We start from the raw sequence: 18,324 nt of genomic DNA, 5'->3' as shown, positions 1-18,324 counted from the left end.
TTCTCCCCCGATCCCCACACTTCCTTCCCATGGCAAAAGGCAGATAAAACCTCCAGGCTCCTGTTGGCCATAATGTAACCATCTGTTTCCTGTCCCCCAGCTACAATGAGTGCAGGAAGGGGTTAAGCCCTAAGGATGCATTTTGCACCATATCCCAGGGAACGTGACTGCAGGGGCTTCAGCGAACCTGGCCAGAGAGGTGGCTCAGCAAGGGAAGATGCCTAGAGCACCCCAGCACACCCAGGGGCAGAATCCAGGGTGGGAGCTTGGGGGGTGAAAAGGGTACTAAGCCCCTGCCCTTGGGCGCTGTGTGAAACCTGCAGGTTCGGGTCATGAACAGGCTGGAAATTGCTTCCTTCTTCCCTCTCGCTGTTCCAGAGCTTAGCTGAGGGGCGGAGAGTCTTCCCTGTACCAGCGCTGTGCAGGGGCTTTGACTCATGCAGATCTCAGCACCACCTGGCCAGTGCTCTGGGCCGGAGGGTCTTGGACTTTTCCCGGCGTAGAGGCTCAGCCAGGTGGCAGTGGGGGAAGGAAGGAGCCTGCCAGACAGGCTTTTGGTGAGCTGAATGCTCTGACAAGGGGCTGGTTCTCCACACAGTGCTGGGAGCGGGACGTACCCCACTGGGGACTGGGATGTAGGGGAGCAGCGGGGTTTAGGGGAGTGAAAGGGCCAAGCAGAGAGAGGACAGCGAGAGGAGGAGCATGAGAAGGGCTGAGAAGTGTGGAGCAGAGGCGACATGTAACCAGTCACTGCGTGGATGCCTGCTCGCACCCACCCGCCACTGCAAGCTCCGAGTGTGCAGCCGATGACAATGGGAAATGGGATGTGGGGGTGAGGACCCTGCTGTCTGAGAGCTGGCACATAGTGGGGGCTGAGCTGATGGACCAACAGGAGGAGCAGCTGGCCCCATGTGCTGCATCTTTGCCCTGTCACCAGCCTTGCATACCCACCCCCCTCGTCACTCACTGGACATCCCTGACTCAACCGCTGTAGACGGCCATCTGGGAAGCAGGGATCTGGCCAGCAGCAGGACCTGCTAGTATGGATGCGGGGCAGAGAGTAAATACGGGGCAATTTGCCCATTTTTAAGAAATAGTTGGGACAGCTGCAGGAGGGCTTAAATACAGGACTTTAAAAATCTTTAAAAAATGGGATGTCTGGTCCCCCTACAGCTGCACTGCTGTGGTGGGTCAGGGGAGATGCTCTGTGCTGATAGAGAAGAGCTCCCCGCAGCAGCGTAGTTAATCCACCTCCCCCAGAGGCTGTAGCTATGTCTACACAGGGGGTCAGGTTGATATATATATGTTGCTCACTGGTGCAGATTTTTCTCACCAATGAGCAAAGTAGCTATCCCAATATAGGTCTGTAGTGCAGACCAGACCTCAGCTGAGATAGGCTTCACATATTTAGGACCAAATCCTGAAAAATCTTGTAATTTTACTCAGGTGAGTATTTTCATAAAAGTCAATGGGGGTTCCTTGTGAATGAGTTTATTTATGTGCTTGAGTGTTGGTTGGGTCAAGGCCACAGGCCAGTAGGATCCATGAAGAGGATTGTGAAAGAAAGAGGTTCTGCTGTCACTCCATTATAAACTGGGAGTGACTCCGCAGTTGTGAGTGTGAAACTGGGGGAAGTGCCAGAAGAACCAGTCATGTGGCTGCTTTAACTCACTTTCACAGTCACTGCTTGAGACCTGAAAACAACTAGCAAATGTGCGGAGGAGAGGTTCTGCTGTGGACAGCAACACCAGGAGGACGTGCCCTGCTTCACCTGGGGCCAGAACCATTCAAACCATCTTCCCTCTTCTGGAATGGAGATGTTATTTCAGAGGGGCAGTACGTAACTTGTCGTGGGTCGCCAGTGTGGTTAGATGTTTGGTTGTGAATGAATGTGTTCTCGCTTTATCCTGTCCCAGCTCTGCGCAGACAGCTGGCACAGCAGACCTAGAGCGAACCACCCAATGACCGCAAGATCCATTAAGGTACAAAGACACCCAGCCAGGTTTATTGTCAATGAAGCATGGTACTAGTATCCTGCAGACTCTTCAGGACAATTAATACATCTATGGCCATTAGAATGAACCAGCTCAGTGAACAGTGGGACTTTCTGTTCCTCCTTAGGCTAGACAGAGACACTCCCTTTGAGGCTCCATTTCATACATCAATAGAAATAAGTTAAATACTGACCCTCTAACGTAGTTAATTGATACCCTGTGAAGTAACCGGTCACCACCCATCACGTTGTACATCTCTATCCATCACACTCTCATCCTGACCATATCTTTACAATGGGTCACCATGTTCCTCTCATCTTTAGGGAACATTGTTGGTATGGAGATGTTCTGGTAGCAACTATCTGGAATGAGTTTCCTTGAGTGCTCTGTGCCTAGAACCTCTTAGAAATGTGTGGTTTTCAAATATCAGCCCTGTGCTTGCCAGATTCTGTGAGCAGGGCCTGCCTCTAGCTTACAGGATAATTTTGCTTTGTATCAACAAGGCTTCGATTACTTTAGCTCAGGCCTCACACCTCACACAAGGGCTTATGTCTCAGGCTCTCTTCCGAATACAGTTCCGCAGCACAAATGTGTTTCTGAATTTATGGTCCCACATGACAGGCAGTTGTCACACAGTGAAGTTTTTGATGGTATCTCTGATTCTGTCAATAAATGCAGTCCAGTCCTAGCTGACACTGGAGTTCTCACTGATTTTCTCTTTTGCTGTTAGTTACAGGAAACTGAATAGAAGATCCAAGTGATGGTACATGATGTCAGCTGACAATCACACCGTTTTTTACCCTGTTACTTACATCCTGACCGGCATCTCGGGTACGGAGGAGTCTCATTTCTGGATGGCCATCCCGTTCTGTCTGATGTACGTTGTGACACTGTTTGGAAACTCTCTCCTACTATTCATCATACTAACAGAACGAAGCCTCCATGAGCCCATGTATCTAATCATGTCCATGCTGGCCACTGTTGATCTGCTGTTATCTACCACTACAGTGCCCAAGATGCTGGCTGTATTCTGGTTTAGAGCAGGGGAAATTTCTTTTGCTGCCTGCCTGACCCAGATGTTCTTCATCCATGCCAGTTTCATTGCTGAGTCGGCCATCCTGCTGGCCATGGCGTTTGACCGATACGTTGCCATCTGTGACCCCCTGAGATACACCATGATACTAACCAAGTCTGTGATCGGGAAGATGGGGCTGGCAGTTGTCACAAGAAGTTTCTGTATCATTTTCCCTCACATCGTTCTCATGAAGCAGCTGAAGTTCTGCAGAACCAACCTCCTGCCTCACACCTATTGTGAGCATATGGTCATAGCCCGTCTGGCCTGCGACGACATCACAGTCAACGTCTGGTATGGCTTAGCTGTGGCTATTTTAGTAATTGGTTTGGATGCTGTGCTCATTGCTTTGTCTTATGGGCTGATCCTCAGGGCTGTCTTCCGGCTCCCCTCCAAGGACGCCCGGCTCAAGGCTCTCCGCACCTGCAGCTCTCACCTCTGTGTCATACTGATGTTCCACATCTCATCTGTTTTCTCTTATTATGCACACCGATTTGGGCACATCATCCCAGGTTATATTCTCATCCTACTGGCCAACCTCTATGTACTCATTCCCCCCATGTTAAACCCCATCGTTTATGGGGTGACAACAAAAGAGATCCTGAAAAGGGTAATCAGCATCTTTTATAGATGTGTTAGCAGAAGCTCCCTGCTGAGCTAAAGGAGTCAACAGAAAATACTTTTGACATTGGAAATTTAAGCCAGATTTTCACTGGAACTATACACGTTTTTACTATGTACTTACACTGTGTAAGCTTGAAAGCTGGTCTCTCTCACCAACAGAAATGGGTCTAATGAAAGACATCCCCTCCTCCTCTTTGTCGCTCTAATATCCTGCAACTTACATGGCTACAACAGCACTGCGCACTGCCAGAAAAGGCAGCCAGACCGAGTGAGTCTTGTTCTAAGTTGAAAGGAAACAGCAAAACATGGAAGAAGAAATGTAAAAATCACCATGAGAGAGAGAGAGAGCACGGTGTGTGTATCTCCTCTCTGACTAGCTACATCTGAACTGGACTCTTTTCAGACCATTAAGGAATGCAGCAGCCAAGGGGGCCATGCCATGGGCAAGTGGGAAGTGCCCTGGGCTGCACACTGGGATAAAGGGGCGCTAGTGTTGTTTCTGCCACTGACCTGCTGTGTCACCTTGGGCTAGTTTCTTTCCTCCTCAAATTCCTAAACTATTCTCAAGGTCACAGCTCTGCTGGCTTCAGTCCTCCATTCTGCAGCCAAGGCCTTTGTCCCAAGGACTTTGTGTTTGGCTGCCTTACGGCTCATTTCGCATGGATGCACCCGGCTTCCCCAGGCTGCTCTCACTCTCTTTCCTACACTCGTGGCTTTGTGGGAGTGGCTGGGTGGGAGAGAGGTCAGGGATGCTCTGGCCTGGTGCACCGGGCGAGGGACTCTTTTACACGTGGTCTCTGGTCCCCCCGACTGTGGGAGAGACAAAGGGAGAATAGAACGGGTGTGTGTGATTAGCTGTTTCTTACCCTGTGCTAAAGGAACATTTTGCTGCTGAGGAGAACATGCTGACTCCTCCTGGGGCTTGGAGGCTTGTTTGACCTTCTGCTAACATCACACAACATCCAGCAGAAACGCTGTGGGAATCTATTTTCATTTTATTCCCACCTTCCATTTCTGCAGCTGTTGAGAAGAAATGTCTGATAAGAACATGAGAACAGTATCTACTGGGTCAGGGCAAAGCTCCCCAGCGGTCAGTACCAGATGTTTCAGGGGGGCGAACAGAACAGGACAATCATCAAGTGATCCATCCCTCTCGGCCCATCCTGGCTTCTGGTGGTCAGAGGTTTTGGGAAAGCAGCACCATGGGCTTGCAACCCTGACCAGCGTGTATAATAGCCATTGATGGCCCTGTCCCCCATCAACTTATCTAATTCTTTTTTAATTGTCTGGCCATCACAACATCCCCTGGCAACGAGTTCCAAGAGTTAGCTGTGTTCCATGAAAAAATATGTCCTCTTCTTTGAATTAAATCTACTGCTTATTATTTTGTCAGGTAACCCTTGGTTTTTGCATTGTGTGAAAAAGTAAATTACATTTCTCTATTCATTTTCTCTGCACTGGTCATGATTTTATAGACCTCTGTCTTATCCCTCCTCAGTTGTCTCTTTTCTAAGCTGAACAGTCGAAGCCTTTTTCATCTCTCCTCATATGGAAGCAATTTTATACCCTTCATCATTTTTGTTGCCCTTCTCTGAACCTTTTCAAGTTACACTATATTCTTTTTGAGATGCGGCTACTAGAACTGGACACATTACTGAAGTTGTGGGCATCCCACTGATTTATACACTGGCAATAAGATATTTTCTCTCCATTTCCTAATGGTTCTTAACAGTCTATTAGCCTTTTTGACCACTGCTGTGCTGAGAACAGAAGTTTTCAGAGAACTGTCCACAGTGACTCTACGATCTCTTTATTGAGTAGCAATAGCTAATTTAGACCCCATCCTTATATATGTGAAATTAGGATGATTTATTCCAATGTACATTATTTTCCACTTACCAATGCTGAATTTCATCAGCCATTTCATTGCTTAGTCATCCATTTTTGTGAGATTCCTCTGTAACTGTTCAGTCAGCTTTAGATTTAACTATCTTAAATAATTATGTATCCTCTCCAAACTTTGCCACTTCACTGTTCACTCCCTTTTCTGTATCATTAAGGAATGTGTTAAACAGCACTGGTCACAATACAGATCCTTGGGGGAGCCCATTGATTACCTCACTCCATTGTGAAAATGGATCATTTATTCCCCTTTGTTTCCTATATTTTAACCAGTTACTGATCCACGAGGAGGCCTTCCGTCTCATCCCATGACAGCTTACTTTGCCTAAGAGCCTTCGGGAAGGGACCTTGTCAAAGGCTTTCTGAAAGTCCAAGTGCACTATAGCTGCTGGATCACTATTCTCCACATTCTTGTTGATGCCATAAAGAATTCAGTAGCTTGGTGAGGCATGATTTCCCTTTCTAATACCGTGTTAACTCTTCCCCAACATATTCATAGATTCATAGACTCTAGGACTGGAAGGGACCTCGAAAGGTCGTTGAGTCCAGTCCCCTGCCCTCATGGCAGGACCAAATACTGTCTAGACCATTCCTGATAGACATTTATCTAACCTACTCTTAAATATCTCCAGGCAATTTATTCCAGTGTTTAACCACCCTGACAGTTAGGAACTTTCCCCTAATGTCCAACCTAAATCTCCCTTGCTGCAGTTTAAGCCCATTGCTTCTTGTTCTGTCCTTAGAGTCTAAGGTGAACAAGTTTTCTCCCTCCTCCTTATGACACCCTTTTAGATACCTGAAAACTGCTATCTGCTAACTGATATTGTGTTTATCTTTTTAAGCCTTTGGAGATACTTGCTGCTAGCAGTCGTAGATGGGCCATATGCCATTGTAGGCAATCTCGTTATACCATCCCCTCCATCAATTTACACAGCTCACTTTGCAGATGGGGAAATTTCTGGAGGCAGAGTTGGCTTGAGGGGTTGATAGGCTGGGATGGGGGGATTCCGTCTGGGGGCTGCCCAGTCTGCAAGTGGGGAGCCAGGCTGGGGAGTGGAGGCAGGACTGGGGCAGGTCTCATAGAATCATAGAATATCAGGGTTGGTAGAGACCTCAGGAGGTCATTTAGTCCAACCTCCTGCTCAAAGCAGGACCAACTAAACCATCCCAGCCAGGGCTTTGTCAAGAGAGGCCTTAAAAAGCTCTAAGGATGGAGATTCCACCACCTCCCTAGGCAACCCATTCCAGTGTTTCACCATCCCACTAGTGAAATAGTGTTTCCTAATATCCAACCTAAACCTCCTCTTTGGGACCCCTCTTCAGGTTCTTGAAGGCTGCTATCAAATCCCTCCTCACTCTTCTCCTCTGCAAATGACACAATCCCAATTCACTCAGCCTCTCCTCATAAGTCATGTGTCCCAGCCCCCTGATCATTTTCATTGCCCTCTGCTCGACTCTCTCCAATTTGTCCACATCCATTCTGTAGTGGGGGGACCAAAACTGGACGCAATACTCCAGGTGTGGCCTCACCAATGCCGAAAAGAAGGGAATAATCACTTCCCTTGATCTACTGGCAATCCTCCTACTAATAGATCCAAAAAAGCTGTTAGCTTTCTTGGCAACAAGGGCACACTGCTGACTCATATCCAGATTCTTCTCCACTGTAATCCCCAGGTCCTTTTCTGCAGAACTGCGGCCTAGCCAGTTGGTCACAAGTCTGTAGCGGTGCATGGGATTCTTCCATCCTAAGGGAAGGACTCTGCACTATGCTAATAAAGTAAGTTCCCCTTCCCGCTAAGTTTAATCTGTTGCAGAAATGGCTGAATTCACAGGAACCAGGAACTAGTTTTTCATGAGAACTTTTGTGTCCGACAAGATGGCTCGCTAGCGAAAGGATCCAGAGGGTCTCTCCCCACTCTGTGTTATCCTGAAACTCTTCTGTCTCTGTTCATAGGCAGGTCAATCCTGTCTGCTGTAATGTTCCTTCGTTTACTCTCTAAGTGGTGTTGATTATTTGAAGTTGTCTCTGATGGTTTTCTATTGATCATCTCGGGACAGAGCGTGGCTGGAAAACTGAGCCTGGCGTTACATGCCCAGCTAACCAGAGTGGGGGTGATGACGTCCTCCTGGAATGGCCATCACCTAGATACACTGCCCTGGTGACTAACTTCTACTCCAGGTTCATAAAGCTCACTGTCAATATCACTATGTTTTCTTAACTATTACTCATACATGCCTTTTGCAATGGTTACGAAGCTTGACAAATTACAAGCTTTCTACACACACCTTACATGCTACTTCTCAAGGATTAATATTCCATAAGACTTGTATGTGGTGTAGTGAGTTTGTCAGGTCTGAGATATGAGCTATTTCCAAGGAAGAGGGAACTCTTTGTTGGGGGCCTCAGTGTCACAAGGACCTTTCTAAATAATGAACAAAAGGAGAAATGATCAGATCAAACAAGTGAGAGTAGGAAAGGGTTAATTCCCTGCTGCTCTTCACCACCTGAGCCAGACACAGAGGCAGGTCCCTGGGGATCTGTGCTGGCTCTGAGCTCCCCCTGAGATTCCCAGGGCAGCAATATAAATATCCCTTTACCTCAGCCCCGGTCAGTGCAGATTCCCTGCCGCCTGCAGCTCCCCGACTCGGTCACAAGCAGAGATTCCTCCTCCCCAGCTGGGGCCGGAGCCTGGTGAGTCGTTTGCATGGAATGAATCTGTGAAGGGGCGAATGGAAACATGAAACCTAGGAAATGTTGAACTGGGGTTGGCTAGAATGGGGGTGTGTAACTCTGACTGCAGGGGCAGGACGGGAGCTGGGGCGCTGAGATACACTCCTGTGACTGCGCTGAGGTTCGGTGTTGGGAAGAGGTCGCCGGGTTACCCTGATCCGCTCCCACGGACATCACTGGGGGTCTTGCTGTTGAACTCAGTGGGCTCTGGACTGGGTCATACTAGGTTACGTGACTGTTCAGAGTAAACCTCATTGCAAACCTCCTCAGGCCCTGTAATATTCTGCACCCAAATCCCAAGGCCTTCACTCAGGCAACCCTTCCATTAAAATCAATAAGAACCCCGGAACTGGGTCCATTCCATTTGGCAGAAATTAGCTGGTTTCAAGCAGCATATCTGTAAATGTACAAACTGTATAATACCGATTATAAGGGCTGCTTTGATACTGATTGTGACAGGTTCCCCCCAGAGTACCATCTGGAACTGAGGTACCTCTGAGCCCACTGACCCCCCAGCCTGGGCTGCCTCTCACACTATACAGCTGTGACAAATTGCAAAACCCTCCCGCCTGCACTTTCACCAACAGGTAGAGACACACCCACCTGCAATTGGACACAGTCTCTTTAACCACCAGCTGTCCAGGCTAGGACCCCAGAGCAGTACAATCCTGCCCTGGTCAAATCTGGGCAGTGTGTGTGTTTAATACCCAGTAGGCCTCTCCCTCCATCTGAAGAGAACCATGCACACTTGGGTTAGCCAAGCCGAGATTTTCCCCAAGCACTCCAGTCAAAGCTCACTGCTTTACAGAACAAGTATTTTAACTACAAAAATAGATTCTAAGATTTTATATAAATCTTAGTTTGCATTTTTTTTATTTGCTAGGTAATCTGCTTTGATCTGCTTGGTATCACTTAAAATCTATTTTGGTATTTAATAAACTTGTTTTGGCTTTATCTACACTAGTGAGTTGGAATGAAGTGCCTGGGAAAATCATAGCTCGACTGGCAGAGGCTGTCGTATATTCCTTTCCACATTCAGGGACGGGGCGAATTCTATGAGCTTACGCTGTACAGTTCTCAGTGCAGGGTAAGACTGTAACATTTTGGGTTTACACTCCAGTGGGGGGTACGAATCTGGGAAGCTGGTGGTTAATTTGGCAGCAGCCTCTCTATTGTTGGTTCATGCAGTGGCTGGTTAGAGCCTGCGTGTAACTGCAGCGGGGTGTGTCCCTGCGTGTGTGGATGCTGGTGTAAGTGTAAGATGGGGAGCAGGTCTGAAGCTTGTCGGAGCAGCACAGTGTGAGGGGAGCACAGACTGGGGGGTCAGAGGGCTGAATGAAACCCCAGTTCCATGTGCCCCCCCGGGTGAACCAATCACACTGTAACAAATGCAGTCCAGTCCTAGCCGACACTCACTTTCCACTGATTGTCTCTTTTGCGGTTAGTTCTTGGAAATTGAATAGAAGATCCAAGTGATGGTGCATGATGCCAGCTGGCAATCACACCTTTTTTGCCCCCGTGACCTACATCCTGACTGGTATCCTGGGTAAAGAGGAGTCTCATGTCTGGATCTCCATCCCCTTCTGTCTGATGTACATTGTGACAATTTTTGGGAACTCTCTCCTACTATTCATCATACTAACAGAACAAAGCCTCCATGAGCCCATGTATCTATTTGTGTCCATGCTGGCCGCTGCTGATCTGCTGTTATCTACCACGGCAGTGCCCAAGATGCTGGTTGTATTCTGGTTTAGAGCAGGGGAAATTTCTTTTGCTGCCTGCCTGACCCAGATGTTCTTCATCCATGTCAGTTTTCTGGCCGAGTCGGCCATCCTGCTGGCCATGGCGTTTGATCGGTACGTTGCCATCTGCGACCCCCTGAGATACACCATGATACTAACCAAGTCTGTGACCGGGAAGATGGGGCTGTCAGTTGTAACAAGAAGTTTCTGTTTCATTTTCCCTCTCATCTTTCTCGTGAAGCAGCTGAAGTTCTGCAGAACCAACCTCCTGCCTCACACCTATTGTGACTACATGGCCATAACCCGGCTGGCCTGCAACGACATCACAGTCATTTTCTGGTATGGTATAGCCATGGGTATTTTAGTAATTGGTTTGGATGCTGTGCTCATTGCTTTGTCTTATGGGCTGATCCTCAGGGCCGTCTTCCTGCTGCCCTCCAAGGACGCCCGCCTCAAGGCTCTTCGCACCTGTAGCTCTCACCTCTGTGTCATACTGATGTTCTACACACCGGCCTTTTTCTCCTATTTTGCACACCGATTGGGGCACATCATCCCAGGTTATATTCTCAACCTCCTGGCCAACCTCTATGTGCTCATTCCCCCCATGTTAAACCCCATCATTTATGGGATGACAACAAAAGAGATCCTGAAACGGTTGATCAATGTGTTTCATTGGTGGTGCAGGGGAAGCTCCCTGCTGAGCTAAAGCAGGACACAGAAAATGCTTTGGGATTTCAAAATTAAACCCAAGTTTTCATTGGAACTGTAGGGATGTTTTTATTATGTACTTCCACTGCATAAGGTTGAACGCTGGTCTCTCTCGTCAACAGAATTTGGGTCCAATGAAAACTATTTCCTCCCCCAGTTTGTCTCTCTAATATCCTGGGGCACACATGGCTGCAACAGCACAGCGCCCTGCCACAGAAATCAGCCAGACTGAGTGAGTCTTGCTCTATGTTGAAGGGAAACAAAAAAACAAGAAAGCACAATGGTAAAATCACGTTGTGATAGAGCATAGTGTGTGCACCTCTGTGACAAGCTGCATCTGAGTCGCACTCTCCATGGCAATGGAAAGCAGCAGCGAAGGGGTAGGTGCCATACAAGCATGGGAAGTGCACTGTGCTGCACACTGGGAGATGGGAGCTCTAGTGTTCATTCTGACACTGACCTGTTGTGTCACCTTGAGAGAGTTTCTGTCCTCCTCGATTTCCTCATTGGCAAATGAGCACACTATGGGGTCAGCATGGAAATCAGGAGCAATTCTCCTCAGGGAGACACAGAGATTTCATGGCCCTCATCCACACAGCCCAGAACCCGAGCAGGGGTGGCTTTGTCTGTGTCATCATGGGACTCCTTTACCCAGAAATCCACTCTAAGAGGACATGGCTGAGGCAGCAAACCCCCACCCCCACGCACACCATCCCATGGGAAACATGGTGATTCATTCTTTAAGCAGGCCCTAGAATTTCATCTAGTCACTCCTGTATTCAGCCCAATAACTTGTGTTTGGCTAAGGCACCCCCCACAAAGATATGAGAACTCCTGAATCTTTCTCAGGGTCACACCTCTGCTGGCCTCTGTCCCTCATTCCATAGCCAAGGCCTGCGTCCCACGGACTGTGTATTTGGCTGCCTAATGGATCATTTTGCGTGGATGGGCCCAGCTTCCCCAGGCTGATCTCACGCTCTTTCCCACGCAAGTGGCTTTGTGGGGCTGACCGAGTGGGAGGGAGGTCAGGGGGTGCTGTGGCCTGGTGCTCTGGGTGAGGGTCTTATTTGCACGTGCTCTCTGGTGCACCGATCATGGGAGACAGAGAGAGGAAAATCTTGTGTGTGTGATTAGCTGTGTCTTACCTCCTGCTAGTGGAATGTTTTGCCACTAAGGATAATGTGATGAGTCTTGTGTAACCATCTGCTAGTGCCACAAAATTGCTGCGGGAAACTATTTCTGCTTTTATTCCCACCTTCCATTCCGAGAGCGTTGGAGTAGAAATGTCTCACAGGAACATAAAAATGGCATCTACTGGGTCAGATAAATGGTCCATCTAGCCCAGTGTCCTGTCTTCCAACAGTGACAAATGCCAGGTGCTTCAGGGGAGTGAGCAGAAAAGGGAAACCATTGTGTGATCCATCCCCTGTCTTCCCATTCTGGCTTCTAGTGATCAGAGGTTTTGGGACACCAGCAGTATGAGCTTGTATCCCTGAGCAGCTTGGCTAGTAGCCATTGATGGACTTATCCCTCATCAACTTATCTAAGGATTTTTCAATCCATTCCCATCACAACATCCACTGGCAGTGAGTTCCATAGGTTAGCTCTGTGTTCCAATGCCCCGCACCGATGAGCTATTGGAAAAGTTGGGACGTGCCCAGTTCATCTCTACAATAGACTTAACCAAGGGGTATTGGCAAGTACCGCTAGATGAACCTGCCAAGGAAAGGTCCGCATTCATCACCCATGCGGGGGTGTATGAATTTAATGTACTTCCTTTCGGGCTGTGAAATGCACCTGCCACCCTCCAGAGGCTGGTAGATGGTCTACTAGCAGGACTGGGAGAATATGCAGTTGCCTACCTCGATGACGTGGCCATTTTTTCTGACTCCTGGCCCGAACACCTAGAACACCTGGAAAAGGTTTTTGAGCACATCAGGTAGGCTGGACTAACTGTTAAGGCCAAAAAGTGTCAAATAGGCCAAAACAGAGTGACTTACCTGGGACACCAGGTAGGTCGAGGAACCATAAACTCCCTACAGGAAAAGGTGGATGCTATCCAAAAGTGGCCTGTCCCAAAGTCAAAGAAACAGGTTCAATCCTTCTTAGGCTTGACCTTAGGCTAGGGTATTACAGGCGATTTGTACCACACTACAGCCAAATCGCTGCCCCACTGACCGACCTGACCAAAAAGACCCAGCCAAATGCAGTTAAGTGGACTAATGAGTGTCAAAAGGCCTTTACCCAACTTAAGGCGACATTCATGTCTGACCCTGTGCTCAGGGCCCCAGACTTTGACAAGCCATTCCTAGTAACCACAGATGCATCTGAGCATGGTGTCGGAGCAGTTCTCATGCAGGAAGGATCGGATCACAACTTCCATCCTGTCGTGTTTCTCAGCAAGAAACTGTCTGAGAGGGAAAGTCACTGGTCAGTCAGTGAAAAGGAATGCTATGCCATTGTGTACGCCCTGGAAAAGCTATGCCCATACGTTTGGGGACGGCGGTTCCAGCTACAAACTGACCATTCACCTGGAAAGGGTTAACAAACAACACCTGACCAAAGGACCAATCAGGAAACAAGTTTTTTTCAAATCTGGGTGGAGGGAAGTTTGGGTGTGAGTCCTTTGTTCTTGGGCTGTTCTCTCTCTGGGCTCTGAGAGGGACCACACGAATCTCCGGGCTTTCTAATCTTCTGTTTCCAATTTGTAAGTACAACGGTAGAAAGACAATATAGGCTTTTACGTTGTTTTTCTGTATTTGCAAATGTGTAGTCTGCTGGAAATAGTTTAAATTGTATTTTTTCTGGATAAGGCTGTTTATCCATTTTCTATAAGCTAAAAGACCCTGTACTGTTTACCATCTAAACTGCAGAGATAAACCTTTTACTTTTTTCTTTCTTTTTTTATTAAAACCTTTGCTTTAAGACCTGTTTGATTTTTTTCTCCTAGTTAAGGCTCAAAGGACTTGAGTCTGTGTACTCACCAGGGAATTGGTGGGAGAAAGGAAAGGGAGGAGGGAAGAAAAACCTGCTCTTGGCGTTTATCTGTGTGTATCTCTCTCTGGGGAAGAAGGGAGGGGAAGTGGTGATTCAAGGATTTGAATCACGGTGGTCTCCTAGTGTAACCAGGGAGGAAGAAAAGAGCGGGGGAGGGAATGGTTTATTTCCCTTTGTTGTGAGACTCAAGGAATCTGGGTCTTGGAGGTCCCCAGGGAAGGGTTTGGGGAGACCAGGGTCTATCAGGCGCTCTACATAAGTCCTGATTGGTGGCAGCCTGTCAGATCTAAGCTGGTAATTAAGCTTAGGGGAATTCATGCTAGTACCCCTATTTTGGAGGCTAAGGTCCAGATTTGGGAATTATACTATGACAGGCCGTACCATGGATTTATATAGTGGCAGTAAAACATTTTCTATCCATTTCCTAATGGTTCTTAACGATCTATTAGCCTTTTTGACCACTGCTGTGCACAGAGCGGAAGTTTTCAAAGAACTACCCATGACTGCTTCTCAATCTCTTTGTTGGGTGGTATCAGCTAATTTAGACCCCATCCTTATATAGGTGTATTTAGCATGATTTTTTTCCAGTGTGCATCATTTTCCACTTATCAATCTGAATTTAATTAGCAATTTAATTGCCCAGTGAGATCCCTCTGTAACTTTTCTCAGTTAATTTTGGATTAAACTATCTTGAATAATTTTGTATCCTCTCCAAACATTACACTTCACGGTTCACTCTTTTTTCTGGATCATTAAGGAATGTGTTGAACAGCGCTAGTCCCAGTACAGGATCCTTGGGGAACCCACTGTTTACCTCTCTCCATTGTAAAACAAACCATTTATTCCCCTTTATTGCCTCTATTTTAACCAGTTACTGATGCACGAAGGGGCAGGGAGATGTAGACCCTGGATGACATCCATACAGGCTGTGAATATGGGGTGGGATTCAGGAGATCTGCATTCTATTCCCACACTCTGCCACCACCCTGCTGGAGAACCTTGGGCAAATCACTTTGCCTCCCTGTAACTCAGTTTCCTCTTCTGTAAAATGGGAATAATGACACTGACATCCTTTATAGACTGCTTTGAGATCCACTGATGAAACAGCTATTACTTAATCTTGTTTCCAGTGGGGCCCAAAGGCCTATGCCAGGCACTTCCCAAACTGAGACGTGATCCCTGTACTGAGCTTACAAACTAGATGTCACATCAAGGCCAAGGAGAATCTGACCAGGGGAACTGGCCCATTGCTGGATTCACATTCCCATTATTCACCAATTCACTAATTCCAAGACCGGAACTGCTCATCCAGTCTGATCCCCTGCATCTCACAAGCTGGAGACCTGCCCCCAAATAATTTCCAGAGCCGAAATTTTAGAAAAACATCCCGCCTTGATTGAACAATGGTCAATGATAGAGAATCCACCACAACCCTTATAAATTGTTCCAATGTTTTTTTCCTCTCGCTGTTAGAAATCAGGAGAGAGCTGGTGTCTTGGAGGTGAAGAGGTGGGGGCTCGTACGCATGATTTGGGCCTGGATACTGGCATTAGGAAGGGCTGAGGGAGGTCGGTTCCCTTCTCCTGCTTCCCCCACCCGTAGATCTGTGATCACAGCAGCAAGAACAATACTAAGAATTTCACCACAGTGAAGAAAACACAACCCCCACCACACTCCGGCTCTCCTCAGCTGGCTGGATTCACAAAAACCAGGAACCAATTTTTCATGAGAACTTCCCTGCCCCACATGATGGCTCCTCAGTGAAAGGATCCAGAGGGCCTCTCCCCACTCTGTGTTATCCTGAAACAGACTTTTGTTTCTGTTCACAGGCAGGGCACTCCTGTTTGTTGTCATGTTCCTTCATTTAACTCTATGTGGGGTTTATTCTTTGCAGTTGACTCTGATGGTTTTCTATTGATCATCCTGGGATGGAGCAAGGCTGGAGAACTGAGCCTGGCATTACATCCCTGGCTAACATGGGGTCACAACACCCTCTTGGAAGGGCCATCACCAAGACACACTGCCCTGGTGACTAACTTCTACTCCAGGTCCACAAAGCTCAATGTCAGTATCAATATGTTATTCCTTAACTATTACCCAGACACGCCTTTTTCAATGGTTATGAAGCTTGACAAGTTACAAGCTTTCTGCACACACCTTACATGCTACTCTTTATGGGTTAATATTCCATAGGACTTGTGTGTGGTGTAGAGAGTTTGTCAGGCCTGAGATATGAGCTGTTTGCAAAGAACAGGGAATTGTTTGCCAGGGCCTCAGTGTCACAAGGACCTTTCTAAATAACGTACAAAGGGAGAAATGATCAGATCAAACAAGTGAGAGTAAGAAAGAGTTAATTCCCTGCTGCTCTTCACCACCTGAGCGAGGCACAGAGGCAGGTCCCTGGGGCTCTGTGCTGGCTCTGATCTTCCCCTGGGATTCCCAGGGCAGCAGTATAAATATCCCTGTACCTCAGCCCCTGTCAGTGCAGATTCCCTGCCGCCTACAGCTCCCCGACCCGGTCACAGGCAGAGATTCCTCCTCCTCAGCTCGGGCCGGAGCCTGGTGAGTCGTTTGCATGGATTGAATCTGTGAAGGGGCAATAGAAACACATGAAACCTAGGAAATGTTGAGCTGGGGTTGTCTAGAATGGGGGTGCGTAACTGTGACTGCAGGGGCAGGACAGGATCCGGGGCTCTGAGATACGCTCCTGTGACTGCACTGAGGTTGGGTGTTGGGAAGAGGTCACCGGGTTACCCTGATCCACTCCCATGGACGTCACTGGGGATCTTGCTGTTGAACTCAGTGGGCTCTGGACTGGGACATTCTTGGTTACGTTACTGTTCAGAGTAAATCTCATTGGAAATCTACTCAGGCCCTGTAATATTCTGCACCCCAAATCCTGAGGCCTTCACTCAGGCAACACTTCCATTAACTCCATAAGGACCCCAGGACTGGGTCTGTTCCAGCTGCCAGAAATTAGCTCGTTTCAGGGAGCTTAATGGTGAATGTCTGAACTGAAGAACACACAAGCAATGAATTATAAGGGCTGTTTTGATATCCAATGTTCCTCCTGCTGAGGGTGATCATATCTCCCTATGCTGAATACGGGACACCTGGCAAAATTACTCATATTCAAGCAAGTTGAACAGCAAGGAATCAGAACTGTGCAGTACGAACTTTCAAATTAACATCAAAGAAACTGAATTCCCGTTCAAGAAAGTACAACACAGAGAGGGGTGACACACACTCTCCTACCCCCTCCAGACACAGGGAGAAGTGACACACACACAGTCCTGTACACTTCTCTCACACAGGGAGGGGGGGTGACCGACCCACCTACCTGACCCTCCCTGTCTGCGTGCTCTGCCCTCCATGCCTGGCTGGTCCCCTGGGATGGACCTGCCTCTCCTGGTACCTTGCGCGTGTCTTCCTGAGGCAACATGTGGGGGGCCTGGAAGATCACATACCACCCCCCCCCAGATTTCTGTCAGGGTTCACACCAGAATCTGGTCAGTGGCAGCCTTTTGGCACAGAGTGGGAGGGAAGGGAAGGGAGCTGCCTCCAGCCACAGGGGAGAGGAAGGGATAAGAACATAAGAAAGGCTACACTGGGTCAGACCAAAGGTCCACCTAGCCCAGTATCCTGTCTGCCGACAGCGATCAGTGCCAGGTGCAGAACAGGTTATCATTAAGTGATCCATTCCCTGTAGCCCATTCTCAGCTTCTGGCAAACAGACTAGGGACACCATCCCTGCCCATCCTGGCTAACAGCCACTGATGGACCTATCCTCTGTGATCTTCTTTTGTTCTTTTTTGAACCCTGCTATCGTCTTGGCCTTCACAACAGCCTCTGGCAAAGAGTTCCACAGGCTGACTGTGTGTTGTGGGAAGAAATACTTCCTTGTGTTTGTTATAAACCTGCTGTCTATTAATTTCATTTAGTGACCCCTAGTTCTTGTGTTATGAGAAGGAGCAAATAACACTTCCTTATTCACTTTCTCCACACCAGTCATGCTTTTATAGACCTCTATCATTTCCCCCCTTAGTCATCTCTCTTCCAAGCTGAAAAGTCCCAGTCTTATCAGTCTCTCCTCATCTGGAAGCCATCCCTTACCCCTACTCATTTTTGTTGCCATTTTCTTTACCTTTTCCATGTCCAATATATCATTTTTTGATATGGGGCTAGCACATCCGCACACAGTATTCAAGTTTTGGGCATACCATGGGTTTATATAAAGGCAATATGGTATTTTCTGTCTTATTATCTATCTCTTTCTTAATTGTTCCAAACATTCTGTTCACATTTTTGGCTGCCATTGAACATTGAATGGACATTTTCAGAGAACTATCCATAATGACTCCAAGATCCCTCTCCTGAATGGAAACAGCTCATTTAGACCCCATCATTTTATAGGTATTGTTGGGATTATGTTTTCCAAAGTGCAATACTTTGGAATTATCAACATTGAATTCCATCTTCCATTTTTTTGTCCAATCACACAGTTCTGAAAGATCTTTTTGTAGTTCTTCACAGTCTGCCTGCAACCTAGATACC

The 18,324-nt window shown here is 47.6% G+C and overlaps 2 protein-coding genes across 2 annotated transcripts; both read left to right on the top strand.

The window, feature by feature from the left end:
• Positions 1–2,761: 2,761 nt before the first annotated feature.
• Positions 2,762–3,727, top strand: LOC127046676 (olfactory receptor 52B2-like). The gene has a single exon (XM_050944112.1). It carries the CDS (start codon positions 2,762–2,764, stop codon positions 3,725–3,727), a length of 966 nt encoding a protein of 321 aa, XP_050800069.1.
• Positions 3,728–9,805: 6,078 nt separating this feature from the next.
• LOC127035285 (olfactory receptor 52B2-like) lies at positions 9,806–15,689 on the top strand. Its single transcript, XM_050925027.1, has 2 exons — positions 9,806–10,404; positions 15,665–15,689. The coding sequence occupies exons 1-2, from the start codon at positions 9,806–9,808 to the stop codon at positions 15,666–15,668; spliced, it is 603 nt and encodes a 200-aa protein (XP_050780984.1). The 3' UTR covers positions 15,669–15,689.
• The last annotated feature ends 2,635 nt before the right edge of the window (positions 15,690–18,324 follow it).

This window comes from Gopherus flavomarginatus, chromosome 1, assembly GCF_025201925.1.
Source record: "Gopherus flavomarginatus isolate rGopFla2 chromosome 1, rGopFla2.mat.asm, whole genome shotgun sequence".
In the NCBI taxonomy this organism is placed as follows: domain Eukaryota; kingdom Metazoa; phylum Chordata; order Testudines; family Testudinidae; genus Gopherus; species Gopherus flavomarginatus.
This window is presented reverse-complemented; position numbering and strand designations above follow the sequence as displayed.